Genomic DNA, 20,930 nt, shown 5'->3' with positions numbered 1-20,930 from the left:
ATCTGTTTATTCACCCAATGATTCCCTTGAACTGGATTTTTCAAAATTAGAGACCAATTCTCAGCAAAATCTATATGCATCAGCAAATGTTGATAATTTAACGTCACCCTTTCTTTCTCAGCTTTGATTTCCATTCGCTGTACCTATGTATTTATCGCGTTTGACTTGAAAATGTAAAACTTTTTTTTTTAATTTTTTTAAGCGATATAACGAAAAAACAGCAAATTTTGATCGAATGGATTTGAAGGTATTGGTACTAAGAATATATAAAAAAAATTTGCGCGCAAAAAATTATGGCCTTTTTGAGATACACAATTTTTTCTCCAAGATGCACTTTTTCGAAAACATGCATTTTCTCCCGAAAAATGCATACATTCATATTTTTGATAAATTAGACTTGAAGAACTTCGTTTCTACTATAGATGACATAAAAATTATTTAATTGTATCGAAAAATAAAAAAAATATTGAGGAAACCAAATTTAATTGGAAAAATTTTCTCAATTTTCCCTTTTCAACAGTGCATTTTCCGATTGCATTATTGACGGAACTATGCATCTGAGAGAAAAAAGAAAAAATACGGGTCCTCTTATTTTTGACCTAAAACAATAAAAAAATACTTTGGAGTAGCTTGGTGACAGGTGTGTGGGGAGCTCTGCATGATCTGAGATGGGATTGGCCATTAATAATGATATCACGAAGCCTACATAACAGCTTTTAGCACAGACAGGATGCTTTCACAGCCTATAAAATCTGAAAGTTACGATTTAAAAATTTCTCTCAGGCTGTTTGTTGCGAGTTACGTTCATGAACGTCGCAAGGTAAAATATTGAAAATTTGCCAGCGGTTAATCTCAATGGCTTTTGACAACCAGCTACATAAAAACTGAGCATTTTCATGATTTGGGTTGTCATCTTGTACAATTTTCTGCTATAGTAAGCTTGGTATACTCGTTCTCTCTGAAAATTATTAGATAGTTGATCTTAGCGATGCTTAATTAATACAACTACCTCGGTATATATGAAAGGAAAAATATCTTGAAAAAATTGGAAAAAAGAAAACTTGGGCTGACTTAACGAAATAAGCGTGAAGTATCGAAAAAATAATATTTCCTTAGGTTTGCGAGGTTCTGAAGCATTATCATGAGAACTATGTATTGATAATGTTACACGGTAGAGCAGAAACGGCGCATAGAAACACCTATTATCAGATTTTACTTAACGTCACAAACAGTGTAAAGGATCAACCGAACAAACCCAAAACGATAGTCTTCCCCACAGCCAAGCATCACTGAAATGAAATCACACTGTCAAAAACGAAGTCGGTCGAATGTCCTGAAATTACATTAAAAGCACCCGTATAATTTGGAATCCAATAACGCGAAGAACGGTAGTGGCGTTTATGAGATAGCAAAGCAGCATTGCCCTGAAAGCCGAGTATATTTGCTCTTCCATTTCAACGAGAATCGTTGAAAAGAAAAATCCGTCAACAGTGTCTTGCCGACATAGATTCATTCAAGAATTCCGAAAACTAACAGAGCTTGCGCCGTGCAGTCGAACGAGCTACTTCAGTTGTCCGACAGAGGGTCAAGTTGCATGTTTCTCGTAGACGCGATCGACCAAAATCAACGTGACACAATCGGCTGCGCTCTACCCACAACCACTGACAAAGACGAACTTGTAATACATTTTACGCACTCCGGACGTAGGCTATCATTGAAGTTTTATTGAGAGGCATTCGATTATTCTTACATTACTACTTAGAGAATGTTAGAGTTTTCCAAGCTTTTACAGAAACTTTAGGACAAAATATAATATGCCTACTGTACTCGTGTCTGCAATATTACAGCTTCACGTTTGGACTCCGTGTTCACAAGGTCTAAGAGTTTCGATCTTGCTCTACACAGTCGTCTATTCTCCCTAGCCCGTGCCTAAAATCAATAAATTATTCGATAATGCGACAAATTTAGGAAAATTTATCTGCAGCAATGTCATGAAGACCCTTGAAAATTGATATGCTAATTAAGATATTTCGAATCTATAAAATATTAACTTGGCCAATGCACAGCTATGGCTTCATAAGTTGCATTGTACATATACTTTTAATTTTCGTTTCCATTTCTTCATGTTAATACACTGGCTCTTATTCATATGACCAACTACAATATAATATATATTTAAATGTCTGACTGTTGAGTTTTAATGTCTACGTTACAGTTCTTATAAATGATAACTATCTCGTGGACGTTTTAATACTCTGCAACAAAAAACGATGTGATGTTAGCTTGTAGCAAATAAAAATTAAATTAAGAAACAAAATTATAAGAATTGAGCAGCATACGCTGGTGAGTGTGGCAAGACAGGACATGCTGAACTTACCAGCAGTGAACATCATTGGTTTTTGTGAACGAGCTATGGCCACCATGATTATTTGCCAATCGTACAGTAAGCAGAGAAGTCGAACAGTACCAAACAGATAAAAGCGAAGAAGGATATTAAAATAGCGATTTCTCCAATAGCCAGAAGCTGAGGAAATATATTTTCGATGTTTATAAAATTGCAATTCAATAAGCAGTACGTAATTGGATCAGAATTACCAGCATAAATTATAGATCAGCTGCGCAAGTTCTGTCGTACAAAAAGCATCTTGTACCACCTGGCCCATCCTAATGCATTCAATTTAAAAAGCACACGAGTCAATGTGAATTTGTGCAAGTGAAAACGAACTAAATACGGAAAATTACCACTTAAAAGTAAATGGCACCAAGTAATACGTGAGTAGCCTAACGTGAGATTGAACGAGCCGTCTTAGTTGTTTGCTGCAGTTATCAGATTTGGTGTCGAGATTCATGACTCTCACGACTTGAACAGCCATTTGGCCGAATACGTGATACACGAGGCTGACCATTAGACAATTGGCTGCCACCTGACCGAAACTGCTGACGAGGAGAAACGGAAATTGAGAGCCGTAAGTCCAGAAATACGACTTTCAGCATTCAGTTCGTAAAAAATGTGGAAGTAGTAAGGTAGCACGAATACGAAACTGGCATTTGCGACCGTCGAGTATGCTAGTAGTGAATTAATATAATTCCATAAAAAACAGACGCAACGCGATAACGGATATGCTTACTTTCACCTAACTGGCTGAGAAGAGGTTTAAGACAAGTTTTGGATTTTTGATGTAGACTATGAACGTCTTTCTTTCTTCCGTAGTATAGTCCTTGGCATTGAAGTCCTTCGTGGCCTCGTCAATGACCATGCCCAAGGGAGCGTTGTACAGTCATAGACACAGCATTCTCACGAAGATTTGCGAGAGAGCCGCGTCATCTGTGAAGTTCACGATCACACGGTCGAGTTTGTCGATGAAGGGGTTGGGTTGGGAAGAGATCGAAAAATCACGAAATCGAAAGAGTCACGAAAAATAGGCGAAGCTCAGTCCAAACCACCAATAGGTACGCGTCGCCGATCTTAGGACCATGTTTCTTCGGAGCACTCGCGCGCTCTCGTCCAAGTTCTTTTGTCCTTGATGCAGCTCGCGGGTTTCTGTGTACTGCCGAGCGTAACATCAAACTTTCATCGCCCAAGCGAATCATCAATCAAACCATCTATCAAAATCTATTTAAGCAATTTGTCAAATTGCTTTCTTCGAGATCTCGGACGGCGCCCCATGCAATGATGATGCACTGTCAAAAATAGAAATAGAAAAAAACAGTCTCTCAATTATTGATGTCGCTGGATTGCACGTATCTCGAAATCTCAGCTGCGACGTTGCGTCTCGTTCTTTTCGACGCGAGTTACGGAAAATATCTGCAAGCCTTTAGACCAAGAAGCTCTTTTCATATCTTTATTGTTTAAGAACAATAACGAACATATTGTGCAACAGTCATAAAAATCAGCGATTCTATATTGACCTCGCTAGTTTGTCCAAGCTTGCTGACAAATGATGTACATCTGCGAATCATTTGTTTAGATTGATTTTTGATACGTACAAAATTCAGAGAACGAAATAAGCATGTTGCATTGCGATTTTACGATATCATTTCTAATTTTTACAATCAGTACTCAATAAAAGTTTCGTACTATTCTCGAAGTTTTGAAAGACACTGTCAAACTAATTGTTTCGTGCATAACAAAGCCGAATTGTATTATTGTTGAAATTATAGATAAAGCATACTCGATGAAAAATTCAAAGCTGTAATATGATCGTTACGGTATCTATCGTAAGAAATATCAGTTGTCATTTTAACGATAGCTCTATTCTGTACCGTGGTATACAAATCCAAGTTGTCAATAATATTAGTCTTATTAATAATATTATATATATATATAACTAGAATTGAACGAAAAACCACGTATTAAAACAAATAAATATTTAAAATTACAAAATGAACGCATAATGTCGGAGTACATCAGTTTTTTATAAAATTAACTGCCAAGTTTCAAAATCTATGAATGATACAAGTAGTAAGAATTTGACATTAAAGTTTGAGAGACAATAAATTAGAAGAGTCAGGCATCTTGGGACGTACACTCTACGAGAAAAACTCGACAATATTTTTCGCATTCAAAGTTCCTAAAGAGTGTTTCTCAAGCTTTCAAAGATCGATGCTCCGGAATCCTGATCCTTTTCCTTCGAAGTCAGAAATCGTACGTGCAGCATTAGATTATAGTTTTAATGCGTCCCCATCGGACACGTAGCACCACCATAATCTTGTCATTGTACTCAAAGAGTATAGCTGTAAAACATATTCCATATTTAAAACGTAACTTCTAATACATTCTATAATTGTTTTTAGAAATACTAGAACAAACGCAAGTCAGGTGCGCGCTACTGTGACTTAATTCAGAGACGTATCAAATGTAGCACGGATGTTTTGGTGCTCGTATGTCTCGGCGTTCATAAACAACCTTAAAAAAATCATGATTTGACGAGAGCATTGAACTGCATACTACCGAGTGGGCTTTAAATAATAACATAAGCGATTATTACTATCGTCCGTACGCAAACAATATTATATGTCAATATATCATCAGACTTAATTTTTCTTCTTCAGCGGGTCAATAATCTTTAAATGACCCATTCCGTGCTCGCTCTCATCTACGAAACCGTCAGTCATTCCAAGCTCCACGGCTCACGTTTACTCACCAGGTTCACCGTTCTTATATGTTATCGAATGGTTTTAGTATCGTAGATCTCGAGCCTCCTTCAGAGCTAGGCTAAACGCTATTTCTTTTGTTCGCGGCCCACATTCATTCTTATCAAATTGTTCCTTTTCTATTTCCTCCGTGCGTTCACGACTCGGATGGGTGTCCCGATAAAAGAAAACTTTCTCCGCGGTACATTTGCGCTCCGCTATTATCCATTATTATAACATCCGTCGTCTGCATGCAGAGGCGAAGCCTACGCCGCGATATTTTCGTTTTACCGAGCGTACACCACAAAAGCTCGCAAGCTGCTATTGTTTGTCATTAAGTCGTCTTTCCGTCTCCGAAATCTCCCTCTCTCGTGGATATAGCTTCCTTCGATTGTTGGGATACGTCGCGCGTTCCGGGCGGTGCGCGCGAGCTGTTGTCGCTTATTAAATTGTTTTTCGTACGTCTACATACGTATGTAGAGCTCGCGCCGCGCGGCATTGAGCTTGAATTATCTCACGGGCAAATCATAACGTACCACGCGTAAGATTCGTGCTATAGCATCGAGTTTGCACGTATGCGTTTTTCTTTTCACGTAACTCCCCTCCTCCACCCGCGCGAGTTATAATTTCAATCGTTGCGTACACCGTGTGCCTCGCGACCGCTATTACGAGTTATTAAATTGATTTTTCCCCGCCCATCGCGCACCAACTTTTCTTGTCTCTCGTCGAATAAAATATTCAAGCTGTGTATAATGTTTGTCGAGACACATTGTGTGCCCTTGCGTGCTATCAATGCTTCGGCCGCGTGTTTTCTCGCGAAAACCAAGCGAAATATGCCAAATTGCTTCTGTCGAGATACGTACACTGCGTATGCGCGTGCTATTATGCGCATTTACGACGTTTTTACATAACGCTGCGAAGCTCGTGCTGAGACCGCTTCGCACGCACACACACATACACACGCTCGTACACGTAATTTCAATAGCGTGAAATAAAGTTTTGCGAATAAAAGCAGTAAGAGTTGCGATGCCGAAATCATTGAGTCTAGCCAAGTGATCAATGATGCGTGTAGAATGCTGCTTCTCGAAAGCGTGTGAATGCTCATTCTTGTGCGCTTTGCTGTGTTCAGTTCAAGAAATCAATGAAGCTTACTTACTACCAAGATACTCCGCTCGATATGGGAACCTATAAGGAATATGGGATCTTATGCACCTAAATAAAGATTCAAGACTAGAGAATCACTCACCAGACAGATATTATATTTGTTTATATATGTCAATGAAAGTACAGGAAACTACTAATTTTTCATTGAAAATATAGATTTCTGTGAATAATTTAAGATTTAGTGCACATTATAGTAGACTACACTATGAGCTTAGATTTTTCCACGCACGAACTCTATTTCGGATATCATTCGCCATTAAAGTGTGATTGTTCAAAGCAGACGTATTTTATATTTTCAATTTGCACACTTTAAAAAGGTTTAATTATATTGTAATTGATACATGAACTATGTGTACGTTAATATGCTTTGAGTTTAATCTTGAAAAGTTTTGACGTTTACACGAAGACCTGTCGATCACACGACTGTTCGCAGCACTGATAGATAAGCCATCGCAGATTTTATTACCTGAGTTACAATATGTTTCTTAAAAGAATTCACTGAATACGGCAACTCGACTGCGAATATTAGTCTCGTGCAAAGCCTCGAATTTAGTAAAAATAGCTTGCAAAGCTGTCCGAAGTTCGAAGCTTTGGAGCTGGAACTTTGCGACATTTCGCAATTTTGGAAACGGCCCAACGCGAGACTAATGAAATCACAGAGAGAGAGAGAGAGAGAGAGAGAGAGAGAGAGAGAGAGAGAGAGAGCAATTTGCACCACTTACAGATAGAAAATTTTGGAGCGAGTATACGTAAAATCGACCTCCGGTGATGGCCAGCGGACGTCTCGTTTGGTTTAAAAACATCACCAAGTACTTCATGTCAGCCGAGCCAAGTTTATACCAGCAGCTGTCGTACACGGCGTCGAACAAATACAAGCTCTGAAATCGAAAGAGAAGGTAGGAAGCCACGTACGCAGCCGTGAAATGTGTCCGAAAAGCGATTGTCGTGATACCTCGTCGATGAGGCACTGGCCCGCGTAACAGTAGGCAAACAAGAGGAAAGTCATGTTGGCGGCGAGAGCACCGAGCGTCAGCATCAGTATGTTTTCCGTGATAGTTTCACGGCTGTCCCAGTTCTGCGACATACAGAAAGTACAACGCGCCAATAAGCAGTCGAGCAATCGAACACGCTAACACTCGAACGATGTGCGGGTGCGTCCGTCTGTTTTAATCTCACCATAAGCGAATTATAGCCGACCATGCAGAGGAAGAAAGTGATGCCCATCACTTGCTGGAGTAGCAATAAATTGAACGCCGAATCGATGGCTTTCGCGATCCTTGAATGCAGAGGCAACATTGGCGAGTAACCTTGAAGCATAACGCGATCAGCCCTACCGAATCAGTCGATTGTGCTTGGCGATGGCGACCGCGGCACTCCGACGGAATTCCCCGGCGTCGTCGGCCAAGCGTCGCAATGAACAGCGTGACAACACCGACAGCTGTCCGCACAGATGGGCTAGCAATGCGAAAAGCAACACGGCGTCGGCCACCATGGTGAACGCCGTTATGGGGATCACCGGTAGCACGTAGACCATGGCGCTGATGTACAGCCTAGCGTTCACCAACGGGTAGTAAAAGCGCATGCGATAGGGTAGTAAGTATTTTGTCGTGTTCGACGAATCTGCCAATTTGTCCGAAAATACGTTACTCTCCGAGAGCTGCTTTCGGAGCTCTCGACGTCGAACGGAGATTAAGTAAACTGTCTTAATTATGGCAAACGCAGAGATAATTCATTTTTCTCGCGAGAAAAATAACTCGTTTAGGCTGGTGCGACTAGATAAGGTGAAAATACGGATAAGAAGTATTGAAACCTGTGATCATAGGAATGCCGATGCCCGAGATGACGAAACATCTCAGGTAGTAGCAGACGGATGCGGTAGTACCGAAGCTGACGAATATCCTGAAGAAGGTTTTGGCTTTCAGCACGTAGTCGACAAAAATGTGAACCTCCAGCACGCTACTGTACTCGCCGATCGCGTAGTCTTTCAAAATGTCACTCATGATCGCGGCCAGCTCGGAGCGTTGCCATTTGTAGACTAGCAGTTTGGTCAGAACAGTGACCATCGAGCCGATTTCGGTGATGGCATCGACGATCACGCTCAAGTTGCTTCCCATGCTGTTTGGTAGATCGGCGCAGCTCAGAATCAAGTGCAGTATCGAGTAGAGCAGAACTATCGTGAATAGCGGGTCGTTGAAGTTTAAAGGATTGATGCCGAGCAGCGAGAACAACCTCAAGCTCCAATGAAAGACCATCTCCGCGCTGTTCAATTCTCGCTGAAAGAGCAAGTCTCGTTTCAAGCTGCGTGTACATTCGAGGCAGGCTACAGCGAGTGTTTCAGACCTGCAACAGATCAACGTCGAATTTCGCCGAGCAACTCATCTTGAGCCGGATTCTTCAGAGCAAATAAGAAGTTGAAGTTCTTTCAAGAGTAAAAGAACATCGCCGTCCGAGTGTCCACGTACGACTGCTGGATAGACACGGTGTTGCGCGCGTTACAAAAAAAAAAGAAAAAGAAGAAGAAAAAACGTTCTAATTATTCATGTGCTACCACAGCTTTTCTATGTACTCTGTCTACTTCTTTACGCGAAGCAAGTGCTGATCTTTATTACGTATTCATGCTATACGCCACTCCGCGGACCAGGCTCCTATATGAGCGGCGCCTTAAATTTTCTTTCGTTTCTTCTGGTGCAAAGGAAGCTCTGCGATGATAGATATTCCATTTTCGTCGTGTGACTAAAAAGTATCAAAACTAATAATGAGTTTATACCGTATAATGTTTATCTAGACCGCTTTGACTGACTAATGTTGTGTGGATTTCGATATCAAATAGGATATAATGAGTCTGACCAGTAGCATCGGCATTAATTTTTGAGGTAAAGGCCTTTTTCCTTTTCAAACAAGTTATATTACTTTAGAAACATCTTCTTTTTTAGTTAAAAATGGTGCAAAACATTTTCGATCGTATGTCTTGGTGGAAAGGCTGACCGTGGTATTCTCAAAGATGGGAGTCAATTAATACCTGCATTACGTAAGCCCAAAAGAAGTGTAAACGAAATGCTAAGTGCCTGCATGCGTCTAATCCTTTCAAGAATAAAGTAACATTACCACTCGAGACGATATCATTTGTGAATTTTATCGTTATTTTGTAGATTTTACCGCAATTGGTATTGTCAATTAGATAGCTCTAGTTAAACGTAAACTCACAGACCGTTGCTAAACAAACTTTTATTTTCTTAGCACTTTGAATATACTATCTCCATTCGCGCTGTATCGCGCGCCAATTGAATTTTACATTCGTATGATCAACAAATATATATTTATTTATATGTTCAACTCTTTTTTTACACGGCATTAATAGGAAACAAGTAGTAATTTTGGGTCTACATTACAGTCCTCATAAATGACAAGTAGCCCATAGATGCTTTCAGGCTCTGCAACAAACGCGACGTGTCGTTAGTTTCGAATGAAGGAAAAATGATAAAATCCGATGAGCTGTGCCTGACAAACTTACGCTGGTGAGTGTAGCGAGACAGAACATGCTGAATTTGCCAGCAGTGAGCATCATCGGTTTTTGTGAACGAGCTATACCAAACATGACTAATTTGTCGTCTTTCTGCGACATGTTGTACCACTTGCAATTGTAATAGGCCTCGCACACTCGGTTACTCTGCGAAAAAGAAATTATATTTTCATGTACTTTCCTCTCGGTAAGATGGGAAACGCATTCTGCATTTACCTCTGTGATTAGACTTTCGCCAACCGTGCAGTGAGCGTAGAGTACCAGTAGTACCAGAAAGATGAAAGCGAAGAAAGATACCAAAATGGCGCTTTCTCCAATAGCCAAACACTGCCGAGATAAAAGTTTGAAGACGTACATTACGGTTTTCTTGAAAAATAACGCGCGAAAGAATGAGAGTACCAATAATATTTGATATCCAAGGATGCAAACCAGAGATGTAGCGCCTATCAGATGACCGAGTAGTGTCGCACTAAAAGCATCCTGTATCATTTGACCCATCCTAATAAATTTTTTTTCAGGGAACATAATGACATCAAATCAAATAAAGTTATTTTCAAACTAGACTTATGCGCAACACAAGTTGTTTGGTAAAAAATCATTTCAAGCCGCATTACGTGAGTAGTCTAATGTGGGACTGAACCAGCCGTCTAAGTTCACTGCTGCAGTTTATGGATTCGGTGTCAAGTTTTGTAATCCTCGTAGCCAGAACAGCCATCTGGCCAGATACATGGTAAACGAGGGTAACCATGAGGCAATCGGCTGCGCTCTGACCAAAACCACTGACGAAGACGAATGGTAGCTGAGAGCCGTAGGTCCAAAAATAAGACTTGGCGTCTAATTCGTAAAAAGTGTGAAAGCGGTAAGGCAGCACGTAGATAAAACTTGCATTTCCACCTTCCAAGTACGCTATTACTGTATTGAGAATATCGCATTTTTAGTAGGCTGTTGCAAAAGTGAAAAAAAAGCTATAACGGCATAGGCCGAATCTGTAGCCTTGTTTCCGAGTTAACTCGTGCTTTTCGAGCTTCCCAGTCCTTCCGATTTCAAAATGTTAACTTCATTTATTATAGCAGTGAAGGGAACTCAGTAGCTAAGAAATAGTTATAAACAAAAATAGAAGGTTCACGGACTATGTTTGTGAGATGCTCGCAAGCTCGTAACTCAAGCCGATCGCAAGTTTGAAAGTTCCAACTACTCTACAGTTCAAAAAGCTAGGATTTTTTTTCGTATAATAATACCTGACACAGTATTGTCATACGCATGAACGATGAACTTACCGTCACCCAACTGGCCAAGCAACGGTTTCACATAGTAAGACGAAGCCGTGAGCGCTGTATTTGACATCAAAAGTTTCATAAATATTATGGATTTTTTATGATAAGCTGTAAACGTCGTGATCTCCTCCCCGACGTAATCCTTAGTATCAAAATCCTTCATAGCTTCTTCAATGATTTTTCCCAAGGGAGCATTGTACAGTCGCAGCATCAACATCCTAATGAAGATCTGCGAGAAGGCCATATTCTCCGTGAGGTTCATCACGACGTGCTCGAGATTATCAATGAAGAGGAAGAGATCAAGATACTCGAGAATCATTTGATAGCAGAAGTAGCCGAAATTGATTCCAAACCACAAATCACTTTGCGTCGCCGGCCACAGGCCCAGTGTCTTCATCAGTATCCTGTTCCATTGAAACACTCGCGCGCTCGCGTCTAGCTCCTCTTGACCTCCTGCAACCTGAACACGCAGACGCTCGCACTGGAAGTGTATGGCTCTAAGAGCATAGAGTCTATGCAGTGCACTCACCTGCAGAGTTTTGCTGGCCATAGACATGGGTGCGGCGTTTCCACCTTCCTTCTGCTGGCGAGCGATCGACCGTATGACTTTTTGCGGATGGTCGGAAGATCGATCAGCGATTATTATTTCATTGTCGAAAGCGCATAGGAAACACCGGCAATTTTCCTCAATTTCAGCAATTTTCTCGGGAACTCTTATCTTAAACTTGACAGAAGCAGATGAGAATGGCGGCCGAAATATTCGCAAACGTGGAATTTAACTTAATTGGAATGATTGGTTGCTCTTACGAATAATAACGAGTGGGAAATGTTGTATATGCGTTCTCAGACGGAATTTTAGTCGAAAACTGACAGTTCTAATAGACAATGTGATTGGTGTTTCGTTGTCTTAAAAAAGTACAAAAGCTTTTAGGTATCTGATTTATTGAAATTGCTTTTCTTTGCTCGATCGAAAGTATTTTATTGATGAAAGACATCAAAACATGATTTACAATTTCATAATAATTCTAGAAGAATCATCGTCATCTTAGCTACATATTCATTGGTGAAATATTGTAAAAGTATGCTTATAGATGGATCGTGAAAATGACAAATGTAATTGTTAGAATACTAATTTTGACGTAAATGTTTATATTTATTGAGTCTTCGTCATACGTCGAGATAATAAACAGAAGAACATAAAAATTCAGAAGATACTTATTACAATACATGTAAAGGATATATTATTATATGTATAATTGTTTTCTACACAATCAGTACTCGAAATTTCCCTCTGAACACAGTGCGCTGGTGTTGGTTTGCCTTGGTAATCTATTTAATTAACTAATTTCATTTGATAATTTAAGACCACTAATGATCCTACCATACACTCTTACGAAGTGCGCGTGCAAAAAATTGGTGTGTGTGCCACTGATCCATCGGTAAGCTCAACTTCCATCGAACATTGCTCGGTGAAACAATGAGGGCCATTAAATGCTTCCACGCACCCGTCCTTGATTGTGTACAACACGATATTTGCAGCTGATGACATTCAGTCAGTGCAGTTAAGTGTTTAAAAGCGCGTCATTCAACAAATATATTTGTTTCAAGGTGTTTGGCAAATGAATCAGTTTGATTAAGCTTAGCTTTATCTTCACCAATATATAGCTAAACAAATTCTCTAACGACCTTTTGATCGATATCAGATCTTTTCAGGCAAGTTTCACGTATTTATCTCATCTTGCATTAAAAAGTGACAGACAAAGGATTATAAATAATGATTTTATACTCATGTATTTGTATTTTACACAGATGTCGAGACAAAAAAATAGCTAAATCAGAATGATTGAATCTTTTTTATTTTTTCGCATCGTCTATAACCAATAATTCTTCACTGGAGAACGAAAGAGCTAAAATGTATCATTTTTTTATATTTCGAAGAAGGAAATCATGCTCATGTGCATGAAAATTAGTTAGGAAGAAGTTAAAAGCGCCACATTATTCTAATCCGCTTTAATATATTCTATGTGCGCAAATAAAAAACGATTCAAACGATTCTAGATGATATTTTTATTTGGAATTGCCGGATACGAGTCTGTTATAAGCATTCTTGAATCTTCATGAACGTGAAACTTAACGTAATTGAATGATTTGTCGCCATTACACATAATTGTTGTAAGATGGTATTCTTAGTATTCCCAGATCAAAGATAACCTATTAAAGGTATACATGACATTGATCTTAGTTTTCTTGGTACACTTGGTATTATTAATTACTTTATAATAGTAAACGTTGTACCGTTTGATTTTTGATTGTTACAAATTGTAATTTTTAATGACTAATGAAAAGCGTTTTATCGAATTTTTTGCATAATTTTCTCACTGTGCATCTTTGGATTTTGGGGTTTAGAAATACCTATTCTCGCTCCTATTCTCAGATTGCAATAATCATTTCAGGAGTGAACGATGCCACATTTCATGTTACAACAAAGTATTATTTTAGGCTTACTCTAATAATGCAGTAAAATTCATTAATTTTAAATAAGATTTTTCAAAATACCCATGTCAAAAAAATAAGAAATGGTGTAAAAAAAATTGAAATAAACGAAGTTTTCGCGATAGAACCTGTAAAAAGATCGTGCATCCGTATAATCACTCGCGGTACCAGCATAGATGTCCTCTGTTCTCCTGAAAAAATGGAAAAAGAAGCTCGTAAATCAGCGAGCACAAAAGCTATCGAGCGGAAGTCCGCCCACTGATCCAGTCTGCCTACTCTCAGTTACGTTAACCTCGAGCTGCACGTGGTTCCATTGCGTGACACGTGCCCCAAACTCCTCTCTCTCTCTCTCTCTCTCTCTCTGTCTCTCTCTGCCTCTCTCTCTCTTCTTACTCTCCTGGCGAGATTCGATTTAGTCGGTACTCGAGATATCTACCGCGGAGCTCCGTGACGCCGTCGCCGCCGCCACCGCAGTGTGGGCGAAAGAGTTAAAACTGGCCAGCGAGGCCAGTTCACGCGCGAGCATCGTCGCGATCGGTTCGTTGTTCTTTTTTATTTTTATTATTATTATTTCTTTCCGAAGCGCACTCTCGCCAGTGGATCGTTACCGTTGCTCCTTTACTTGGAATGGTTGCGTAAGGCGATTCATCTCTCGGGACTGAAAATACGCGTGAGTGGTGCGCGTCAACATGGACGAAGGCCAGAAGAAGAGGCAGAGGAATCCACGTCAAGACGCTAGTTGGCTGTCCGTCGTCACTTTCGCGTAAGGCCCAGCGAGATTTCAGAAACGCGCGCCGCGCAGCGGTTAGCGCTGCGCTTCGAATCGGTCCTCCGGCGTTTCCCTCTTTTCGTTGACGGCGAGGTCGCCGAATTTAGAAAAGCCCTTTCGAATAAATGTTTATTTTTCAATTATTATATCGCCACGCACGCCGATTACTGCACGTGCACATCGATACGTCGAGCGTTATCTCGTGCTAGAGTTTAACCGACTCATTGGCGAGAAATGAAAAGAAAACCAGTTTTGCATTCGAGCAACAGAATTTGCATGCTAGTTAATTATTGCGAACCGATCGTTCTTCCCGACAGTTTTCAACTTGCAGCGCTCGATCGGACGGCAAATAATGATAATAATAACGTCGATTAGAGAGAGAAAGAAAATAAAAGCAGATCATGTAGATACGAGCCAACTCGATAATGTTATAATTTCACTTGAAATGCGAGCGCGTTCGTATATACGAGGCACAATTCCGCGGAAAATGGCAAGTATATAGCGACACATCGCCGCCGTAAACAGCTTTGCTCGCACAACACTTAGCGAGCAGACGAGAAAACTAGTCACTCGTGCCTCGAGCGCATATAATGCGCCCAAGCTAATTGCACTTGCAGAGCCTGATACGCCGTCGGACCGTTTCGCCGCCTCTCAAGCGTAATACCTTGATAAACGCGAGCTCGTCAATCATATCGATGCGGAGATTAGTTCGTCAGCGCAGCGCTAGATATTTGGTCTGGGATCGGGCGGCGATTCGAAATAGCGCGAAGCCATAAAAACAAACTAGCAATTTTTTTTTATCCGATCGGCGCCCGGACGAGAAAGCGCTCTTCGAAAATGAGAGGACCGAGAGGCAAAAGGATGCTTCACTGATGAATTTCGTTTTCGGCTCTACCAAGACCTTTGATCCGTGGGACGGACGATCCGCTCGATCGTCTAGCCTCCCGCGCGTTTAAAAATAAGATCGAGCAGGCCGTGAAAATCCGTTCGTGCGCGATGTCGATTGAAGTTGGACGTATGTTTCACGCATTGTTCGATAGCACGGTCATTAGAAGTTAAATTTAAACGATAGTTATCACGTCAATTGACCCCCCGAGCGTTTGATCGCCAGCCGAGTAGGTCAGCGTGAGTAAGCCCGCTTAATTCCAGGTGCGATTTGAACAGTCCAACCTTCGTCTCTCGTATCTCTCGCACCTTTCGGTGGCCTGCGCCCGCAAGCCACGTCGATGAGTGTAATTTCGACGAACGCCGCTAGCGAAGGCACGTACGAAGCTCGACCTTGAACCTTGCAGGTGGCTCCTGAGAACGTTCCGCGCGGGGTTCCGTCGCGAGCTGGACCTGGCAGACCTCTACCAGCCGCTGGACGAGCACGCGAGCGGCAAGGTGGGCGAGCGTATCAGCCGGGAGTGGCGGAGAGAGGAGCGCCGAAGCCGCGAGGCAGGGACGGCGGCGAGCTTGCTGCGCGTGCTGTCGCGCTGCTTCGGCCGGGAGATCTTGCTGGCCGGAGCGGGACAAGCGCTGCTCGAGTTCCTCGTGAGGTAAGCCACCAGCTTAATGCCGCTCAATTGGCGGCCAGTTACAGCGCGCTCGCGCGGCTCGCACTCGCAGGCTATCTAGGCCGTACGTGCTGCTGCAATTGCTGCACCGCCGGGGCGACGCTCGGGGATGGGCGAGCGCGCTGGCGCTCGGCGTCTTCGTCGACTGCGTCGTCGGCCACGTGTGCGTGCAGAGCCTCATGCACACCGGCATGAAGATCCGGGTGGCCTGCTCCTCGCTGCTCTACAGGAAGATACTCAGCGTGCCGACCACCTTCGCCGACTCCGACGAGACCAGCGCCGGACAGGTTCGCTCCTCGCCTCTTTGTTGCTCGCTTCGTTCTCGCTCGCCAGCGCGATTATTACGTACATTGGCGCGCAAGGCTGTCTATGTAGTGCGAGTTTCAGTTCTTTCAGAGGTGCGCGCGGAATTGCACCTCGTCACTCCAGCCAATGGATTTCTGCCTTGGATTCTGATTTGAGTACTCGACGCGATTATCCGATTTAGACTCGTGTCTTGGGTCGTCCATCGCCTTCCGAGTTCCAACTAGCTTATCGGCGACAAACATTTTTCCCAGCTTCGAGCTCGAGCCATCGTAAAAATTAACTGACAAACAAATCGCCCAGGTACTGAATCTACTGAGCAACGACGTCAGTAGATTGGGCCACGCGGTTTACTACATGCACTACATCTGGATGGCTCCCCTGGAGGCCATTCTCGTCTTCTACTTCTTGTATCGCGAAGTCGATATGTCAGCCGGTAGCGGCATCGCACTGCAGCTCCTGTTCATACCAATACTCGGTGAGTACTTCGTGACTCCTAAAGCCGAAGCATCACGTCGCGGCACGCGTGCCAAAGAGAACGCCAAACGCAGTATTTTATCGCGTTTAATCGGCTCTTATCGGCTCTTGGCAAGCGTCGCTCGAGCGAGTCAGAGTGAGAGAGAACGAGAGAATATGTTGATTGATGGAACGACGGACGAGAGAACTATACGGTAGATCAATAGTGATCAGGCAAATTTAGGACTTTTCGGGAGATTAACGAATCGCCTGACTAGCAAGTACGCGGCGAGGACTGACGAGAGGCTGAAACTAACCAATGAGGTCGTCAAAGGAATCCGAGCCATCAAGATGTATGCCTGGGAGAAACCCTTTTCCAATTTCATCGACCAGACTAGAAAGTGGGCTTTGCTTTTAAATACCTTTAATCGTTTGAGAAAACAATTGTCTGCATCTCACTTTCTCAAATTCAATTCCTGAAATTCTAGAAAGGAGTTAAAAATCGTAAAACAAGATGCTATAATAACTGACATGAGCTTGGCATCAGAATTCTACATTCCGAGACTTTGCATCTTCATTACCCTCTTGGCTTACGTATTACTCGACAATGGAATCAACGCCGAAAAGGTCTACGTGATCACAGCTCTTTACGACGTTTTGCGGCTGAGCATGTACACCTTATTTCCATTGTGTCAGTGCATCGTCTGGTACACATTGAAGCGTAGTTTATTTTTGATATCGCGTACTAATATTTCTATTATACGTTACAGGTCTGCACGACGCAGCAGAAGCTCTAGTGTCAGTTCAGCGATTGCAAAATTTTATGAAAATAGAGGAGCTTCCTAGTCTCTCTGCAACCACTAACCACACGGATAAAACCTTTAGCTCGGATGGGTCTGCAGTCGTATTTAAAAACTTTAGCGCTAAGTGGAATCCCAGGGTGAAAGTTCTTGAAAACGTCAATCTCCAAATACCAGCGAAAAGCCTAACCGCTGTGGTTGGCGAAGTAGGCTGTGGTAAAACGAGTCTTCTGCACGCGATTCTTCGAGAGCTTCCACACGTCACAGGTGTCATTCTTACCTACGGTAAAATCTCTTATGTGCCACAAGAACCATGGATTTTTGCGTCGAGCTTGCGACAGAATATCCTATTTGGTGAGACGTTTGACCAACAACATTACGAGCGAGTGATCGAAGTATGCCAACTGAAACAAGACATTGAAGCATTGCCACAAGGTGACGCAACGTTATTGGGTGAGAAAGGTATCAATTTGAGTGGCGGTCAGCGTGCCAGAGTGAATCTTGCCCGGGCTATCTATCGTGACGCTGATATTTATCTTTTTGATGACCCATTGTCTGCGTGCGACATGCTCGTCGGCCGGAAGATCTTTCAAGAATGCATGAAAATTTACTTAAAAGATAAGACGATTATTCTGCTGACCCATCAATTTCAATATCTGGAGGAAGTTGATAAAATAGTTGTTCTGAGTAACGGCGTAGTCGAGGCAACTGGAACCCTCGGTGAATTGCAAAATATTGGAATCAATTTGGTTCAAGTGATGCAGGTATCGAATGAATTCGACAAAGCAAGTAATCGAAAATCAGACGAGTCGCAATTAGATCTTGACGATGGGGAATTGAATGGTATCGATGGCAAGTGCCAGACAGTGGCGGAGAAAAAAGTAAGTGGTAGCATATCAGCCAAGACATATCTCACTTACTTATTGGCCGGTAAGAATACACCTCTCGTGATACTAGTGATGTTCATGAGTTTAATGCATCAATTGGTAGGCAGCAGTGGGGATTACTTTTTAGCATATTGGGTGAACGCCGAAGAAAACACGATAATGCGGAATAATGAAACCTGCGTAGAATATGTTTGCAATCATCGCGATTGGTATATCTACGTCTATGGGGTTATCACTTTGACCACTATAACTTTATGTCTTTTGCAATCGTGGTCATTCTTCGAGATGAGCATGAGGATTGCTAACAACTTGCACGCGAACATGTTCGCCAGTGTTATTTCTGCGACTATCGACTTCTTCAACAAGAATCCCTTAGGTCGTATCATGAATAGGTAAATCACCAAGATTAATTCTGTGACGTATCTTAGGAAATAAATACATAAAAGTGTTTTTGTAGATTTTCTAAAGATATGAGTATAGTCGATACAGAAGTGTCGCGAGCCATGATAGACGTCATTCAGAATACTATTCACATTCTGGCAGCATTCACAGTTGTGAGCAGCGTAAATCCATGGCTACTCATTCCAGCATGTCTCGTTGGCTTCTGTTTCTACGGCTTCTCGTTGTTTTTCATCAAGACCAGCCGCAGCATTAAGCGTCTAGAAGCTATAAGTATGAATCAGTACTTTTATTTACGCTGTAATATATAAATTTGTAGTGTGTTCATCGAGTACATATTGTGCCAATATTGCAGCGAGGTCACCCGTATTTAGCTATGTGAGCGATAGCTTGCAGGGTCTTACGACAATACGTGCCTTAGGAGTCAAGAAGGTTCTTGTTGCAGAGTTTGACGACCATCAAGATTTGCACTCGTCGGCATGGTTCATCTTCTTTTCAGGCTCGCGAGGATTGGGCATGTATCTGGATCTGTTCTGTGCAGTATTTCTCACGTGCGTTCTTTTCACCTTGATGATCTTCGATGACACTACTATGTCCGGACACATTGGTCTTGCGATAACGCAGTGCATGCTGTTGATCAATACCTTGCAGTGGGGTGTCAGACAGTTCGCTGAAATGGAGAATCAGATGACGTCGGTGGAACGAGTTCTGGAGTACTCGAAATTGACGAGAGAGGAATACAGGCCGAAGAGTGTGAAAAAAGGAAATGATAAAGAACTGACGGAAATTACGGAAGTAAGTTCACTGACGATCGCGGAACGGGAAGTGGAGATACCACAAGTTTGGCCAAACGAAGGAAAAATAGAATATAGAAATGTTAGTCTAAGATACGACAAACAAGGACCAATGGTTCTGAAGAATCTCAATTTTAGCATAAGATCTCAAGAAAAAATTGGTATCGTTGGTAGAACTGGTGCTGGTAAATCTTCCTTAATCAATTCTCTCTTTAGGTTAGCATACATTGAAGGAGATATTTTTATAGACAACCTCCCCACTAGAGATCTTGGCCTTTACGAATTACGATCCAAGGTAAGAAGCAGTAATAAAATTCAACTTTGTTGATGCATAATATTTGTCTCACTGAGTTTTATGAATAATAGTATGCTTGAATGTTCCAAGATTAGTATAATTCCGCAAGAGCCAATCCTTTTTACGGGAAACCTTCGGAAAAATTTAGATCCTCTTGGTCAACATACGGATGCTGATTTATGGCAGGCTCTCGATGATGTGGGCATGAGACGAAATATCGATGCGAGCGTAGGTCTTGAAACGCATGTCGCAGAAGGTGGATCTAACTTCAGTGTAGGCCAACGTCAACTACTTTGTTTAGCACGCGCCATTGCTCGTAAGGATAAAATACTCGTTTTAGACGAGGCCACAGCCAATGTTGACCCTCAGACTGACGATTTGATTCAAAAAACGGTCAAAAGGAAGTTTGACAGTTGCACGATATTGACCATTGCCCACAGATTGCATACTGTTATTGATAGTGATAGAATTATTGTTATGAATACTGGAGTTATAGCAGTAAGAATGGTTCTTTATTCGTTTTAACAAATTTATTGAATGGCTTATACGCATTTCGATAATTTTAGGAATTTGATCATCCGTATGTTTTGTTGACGGAAAAGAAAGGTCTTTTTTATGAAAGTGTTCAGCAGACTGGTGCAGGAACGGCGCAGTTCCTGTTTCAAATTGCAAAATCAGTAAGCCATATGCAAATAATAATATTATATATATATATTTAAATATTTTCATTTTTTCAGAATTATGAAAAAAAAGTTGATAAAACTTGAAGACATTTTATGAAGGACAATGTTACTGAGAACTATAAATTGTTACACGGGTAATGCATAATTTTTTTGAAAGGCTGACAACCGATCATTGGTACTTTGTATTTCTATATTGTCAATTTACAAGTGTTTAAATTTGAAGAAGGTATTCAAAAAGACAGTAGAATTTTTGAAGCAATTCACGGGGACCATTATTCAATAACCTAAAGTGGTTGTGCTACGTTTTTAATTAAATACTGTAGAAAGAATTTTTTGTTTTAGTAGTAGTAAAATATTTTTAATACTCGTCAGTTTGAAAATTGTCATATGAAACTTTATGATAA

At 41.5% G+C, this 20,930-nt stretch overlaps 2 protein-coding genes and 1 pseudogene across 4 annotated transcripts; 1 reads left to right on the top strand and 2 right to left on the bottom strand.

Moving 5' to 3' along the window:
* Positions 1–2,591: 2,591 nt before the first annotated feature.
* On the bottom strand, positions 2,592–3,374 carry LOC131674684 (uncharacterized; annotated as a pseudogene).
* A 1,234-nt stretch (positions 3,375–4,608) lies between these two features.
* LOC131674683 (uncharacterized) lies at positions 4,609–11,674 on the bottom strand. The gene is made up of 12 exons (XM_058953501.1): positions 11,621–11,674; positions 11,095–11,551; positions 10,432–10,729; positions 10,217–10,316; positions 10,034–10,144; positions 9,801–9,964; positions 8,108–8,637; positions 7,632–7,917; positions 7,474–7,573; positions 7,250–7,372; positions 7,020–7,175; positions 4,609–4,734 (listed from the first exon to the last, which is right to left on the bottom strand). The coding sequence occupies exons 1-12, from the start codon at positions 11,645–11,647 to the stop codon at positions 4,663–4,665; spliced, it is 2,424 nt and encodes an 807-aa protein (XP_058809484.1). The 5' UTR covers positions 11,648–11,674; the 3' UTR covers positions 4,609–4,662.
* Positions 11,675–14,028: 2,354 nt separating this feature from the next.
* On the top strand, positions 14,029–20,917 carry LOC131674678 (ATP-binding cassette sub-family C member 4-like). 3 transcript variants are annotated; one of them, XM_058953495.1, is made up of 12 exons: positions 14,029–14,347; positions 15,646–15,891; positions 15,962–16,196; positions 16,516–16,690; positions 16,913–17,069; positions 17,157–17,359; positions 17,439–18,747; positions 18,813–19,027; positions 19,110–19,843; positions 19,934–20,341; positions 20,410–20,520; positions 20,581–20,917. In XM_058953495.1, exons 1-12 carry the CDS (start codon positions 14,274–14,276, stop codon positions 20,608–20,610), a joined length of 3,897 nt encoding a protein of 1,298 aa, XP_058809478.1. In that variant the 5' UTR covers positions 14,029–14,273; the 3' UTR covers positions 20,611–20,917. The 3 variants fall into 3 exon arrangements, with proteins under 3 accessions (XP_058809478.1, XP_058809479.1, XP_058809480.1); XM_058953496.1 differs by lacking the exons at positions 20,410–20,520; positions 20,581–20,917 and having other exon boundaries at positions 19,939–20,154; XM_058953497.1 differs by lacking the exons at positions 20,410–20,520; positions 20,581–20,917 and having other exon boundaries at positions 19,915–19,980.
* The last annotated feature ends 13 nt before the right edge of the window (positions 20,918–20,930 follow it).

Source organism: Phymastichus coffea, unplaced genomic scaffold (genome assembly GCF_024137745.1).
Source record: "Phymastichus coffea isolate CEN01 unplaced genomic scaffold, Cenicafe_Pcof_1.1 PCOF00279, whole genome shotgun sequence".
Lineage (NCBI taxonomy): Eukaryota > Metazoa > Arthropoda > Insecta > Hymenoptera > Eulophidae > Phymastichus > Phymastichus coffea.
Note: the sequence above shows the minus strand (reverse complement) of the source record. Positions and strands in the feature narration are given on the sequence as shown.

Coding starts and splice junctions, on each gene's coding strand:
- LOC131674678 (XM_058953495.1), top strand. CDS start 14,274: ATGGACGAAGGCCAGAAGAAGAGGCAGAGGAATCCACGTCAAGACGCT. Junction 17,070..17,156: donor TTCATCGACCAGACTAGAAA/GTGGGCTTTGCT, acceptor CTGAAATTCTAG/AAAGGAGTTAAAAATCGTAA. Junction 19,028..19,109: donor TAAGCGTCTAGAAGCTATAA/GTATGAATCAGT, acceptor CCAATATTGCAG/CGAGGTCACCCGTATTTAGC.
- LOC131674683 (XM_058953501.1), bottom strand. CDS start 11,647: ATGTCTATGGCCAGCAAAACTCTGCAG. Junction 10,317..10,431: donor TCCCACATTAGACTACTCAC/GTAATGCGGCTT, acceptor AAAATTTATTAG/GATGGGTCAAATGATACAGG. Junction 7,176..7,249: donor GCCAGTGCCTCATCGACGAG/GTATCACGACAA, acceptor TTTCGATTTCAG/AGCTTGTATTTGTTCGACGC.